The sequence below is a fragment of the Eimeria mitis genome, genomic scaffold (genome assembly GCF_000499745.2).
Source record: "Eimeria mitis Houghton genomic scaffold, Emh_scaff5942, whole genome shotgun sequence".
Classification (NCBI taxonomy): Eukaryota; Apicomplexa; class Conoidasida; order Eucoccidiorida; family Eimeriidae; genus Eimeria; species Eimeria mitis.
Window position 1 is genome coordinate 1,222 of NW_013574175.1, and position 2,120 is coordinate 3,341.

Genomic DNA, 2,120 nt, shown 5'->3' on the forward strand with positions numbered 1-2,120 from the left:
CCAATGCTGTATGTTGTCCATCTGTTGGCAATTTGTGTGCAGCGATGACCAGTGGAGTAAGATCAAGGCATCCCTCACAGGCTCAGCCTCAGTCGCCGCCCCGAGTCTCATTGCCTTTGCTATTGCTGCCCTTGGCCTTGCTGCCTTTTGAGGCAGTGGCCTCTCCGTCACACGCGCCGGTTCCTGATTCCATTCAAGGAAGGCCGCGCTTCGCAGCGCCTTTTTCACATGTTCGCGCCTTCAGAACAGACCTGATGACAGACAGACGTTGGCGCCTTACTCAGGTGTTTTTTCCCGCTGCCTCCCTAGGACTGCGGTTATTAAGCGTTTTCAACGCGCACCCCTACATTTCAGTATGCGGCAGTCAGCCTTGCACTGGAAGTGCCACTAGTTTACAGGGCTTCCTAGCCTTTTTCTAATCCTATTGGCACTAGTGTCATGCGCTATCCGCTGACGGGTCTTCTCAGCTCTTTTTCATTTCTCTAGAGAGCAAATGTTTGCCTCTCTAGACTGATTTTGTTTCACTGGCCTGAGTCCTACCTACTGTTTCCGTACCGCTGATGAAAGTAGTGGGCAATATGACACGCCTGCTATCGATCCAACGCATTACGCCCCTCCAGATGCGTGTTCGGGTCTCTAAACACTTCTGTGCTTGCATGCCTTCTTGCATGCGTGCTTCCTGTGGACGAGAGCATTAAGTCTAGCGACTAGCAGCAGTTGTTATAGCATTGTCAAAAGCTGGCACGTTGTCACGTGGCGAAGTGTTGTAGAGGTGCTTGAGAATTTGATGAATGAGCCTCCCTTAACAATGCTTTTGCTTTTTTATATGCGGGCAAACAAGCCCTTCTTACCTATAGATTTGCAAGCAGAGAAAGCCTCGTCGAAGTGCAACCCGTCCCTCGTACGACGGGACATCATACAACTCTCTGGACCAAGGCCAAAAGAGCACGCAGCCACAGTTTTAGAGCAATTTACACAAAATAAGCCTTCAAACAAACAACCTAAACGCTTTACTTTGAATTGGCCACTAAGCACAAATCCAGCGCAAGGGGCCCCGGCGCTCAGCTGGTTCATTGAACGATGGAACGACAGTGCCTGCCCTGTTACAGGGACGTCGCGTCTTGTTCAGCAGTTGTAAGAGCAATTTTACAAGAAGTAGGTGAAACTTCTTGCAATGTATCATAAGTGCAGTTAACCGCGGCAATGTCGTGTCGTAAACTCAAGGCCAGTGCTTAGGCAGAAGCACCCCACGCCCGAACGGATTCACGAGTCGCAGTTAGCTCCCTCACCGCCTCCTCCTGCACACACACTGCACAACATATTGTCACGTCTCTACTTGCATTCCCTCCAAACCTGCATCGTCCTTCTATTTATTTTGTCCCCAAATTCACCCTTAAATCTGCAAACATGGCGCCTCTTAAAATTGTTTCACTCGCCGCTGCCTCTGCGCTCCTGATGGCCCGCGTAGCACAAGGAGATGGACAGCAAGGCGGAGGCCTAGAGGAGGAAGCATCGCCAACCTACACAGTAGAGCTTGGTATGCTGGCAGAAAATTGCTTGATGGGGAGAGTTTCAGTCTCATGATGGTCCAAAGTAAATGTGTTGAAGGCGGTTAACTGTGCTGGATGTTCAGTGTTGTTTGGAGCCGAACTGGCCCTTTTGCGCGCTTTAGACAAAACAATCCCTCTTCAGAAACATCATCCTTGGCACGCTTGGGCTTGTTTTGTCCCTTATCGGCCGCTTTTCTACAGGTGAACCCAACGTGTGCCTTGAGGAGATCAACGCTGCTCGCGAAGGCGCTGGACTAGAACACTTCTCGATGGAAGAGGAAGGCTTAAAAACGTGGCCTAAAACTGGCTCAGAAAAAAGTGGACAACAAGCAAAGCCATGGGATCCTGTTTGCGCTGCCCTGATAAAAGTAAGTGGCATTGCTCCTTTCCTTCCATCTGTGGCCCCATATTCTCTCCCCCGTTCCGTCATGCTTATTCCTGCACGCCCTTTTATCTGCAGAAAGAAGAAGTCACAGTGCAGCAAGGCGCCGAAGAAGATGCCTTTCCAAGCGGCACATACGCCTTCATGGCCTTGGATACAGCAGAGGCGGACTGCGCTGCCGCAGTGAG

The 2,120-nt window shown here is 50.7% G+C and overlaps 2 protein-coding genes across 2 annotated transcripts in view; both read left to right on the top strand.

The window, feature by feature from the left end:
* Positions 1-151, top strand: part of EMH_0084990 (SAG family member) — a gene marked incomplete at both ends in the record, with an annotated part of 1,129 nt that extends 978 nt beyond the window's left edge. The window contains one exon of the mRNA XM_013500845.1: positions 43-151. Coding sequence (XP_013356299.1) covers positions 43-151 — 109 coding nt within the window. The remainder of the gene's footprint in view (positions 1-42) is intronic.
* A 1,256-nt stretch (positions 152-1,407) lies between these two features.
* EMH_0085000 (SAG family member) lies at positions 1,408-2,119 on the top strand (the record flags this gene model as incomplete). The annotated part of the gene is made up of 3 exons (XM_013500846.1): positions 1,408-1,537; positions 1,752-1,918; positions 2,093-2,119. 3 exons carry the CDS (start codon positions 1,408-1,410, stop codon positions 2,117-2,119), a joined length of 324 nt encoding a protein of 107 aa, XP_013356300.1.
* Position 2,120: the final 1 nt, after the last annotated feature.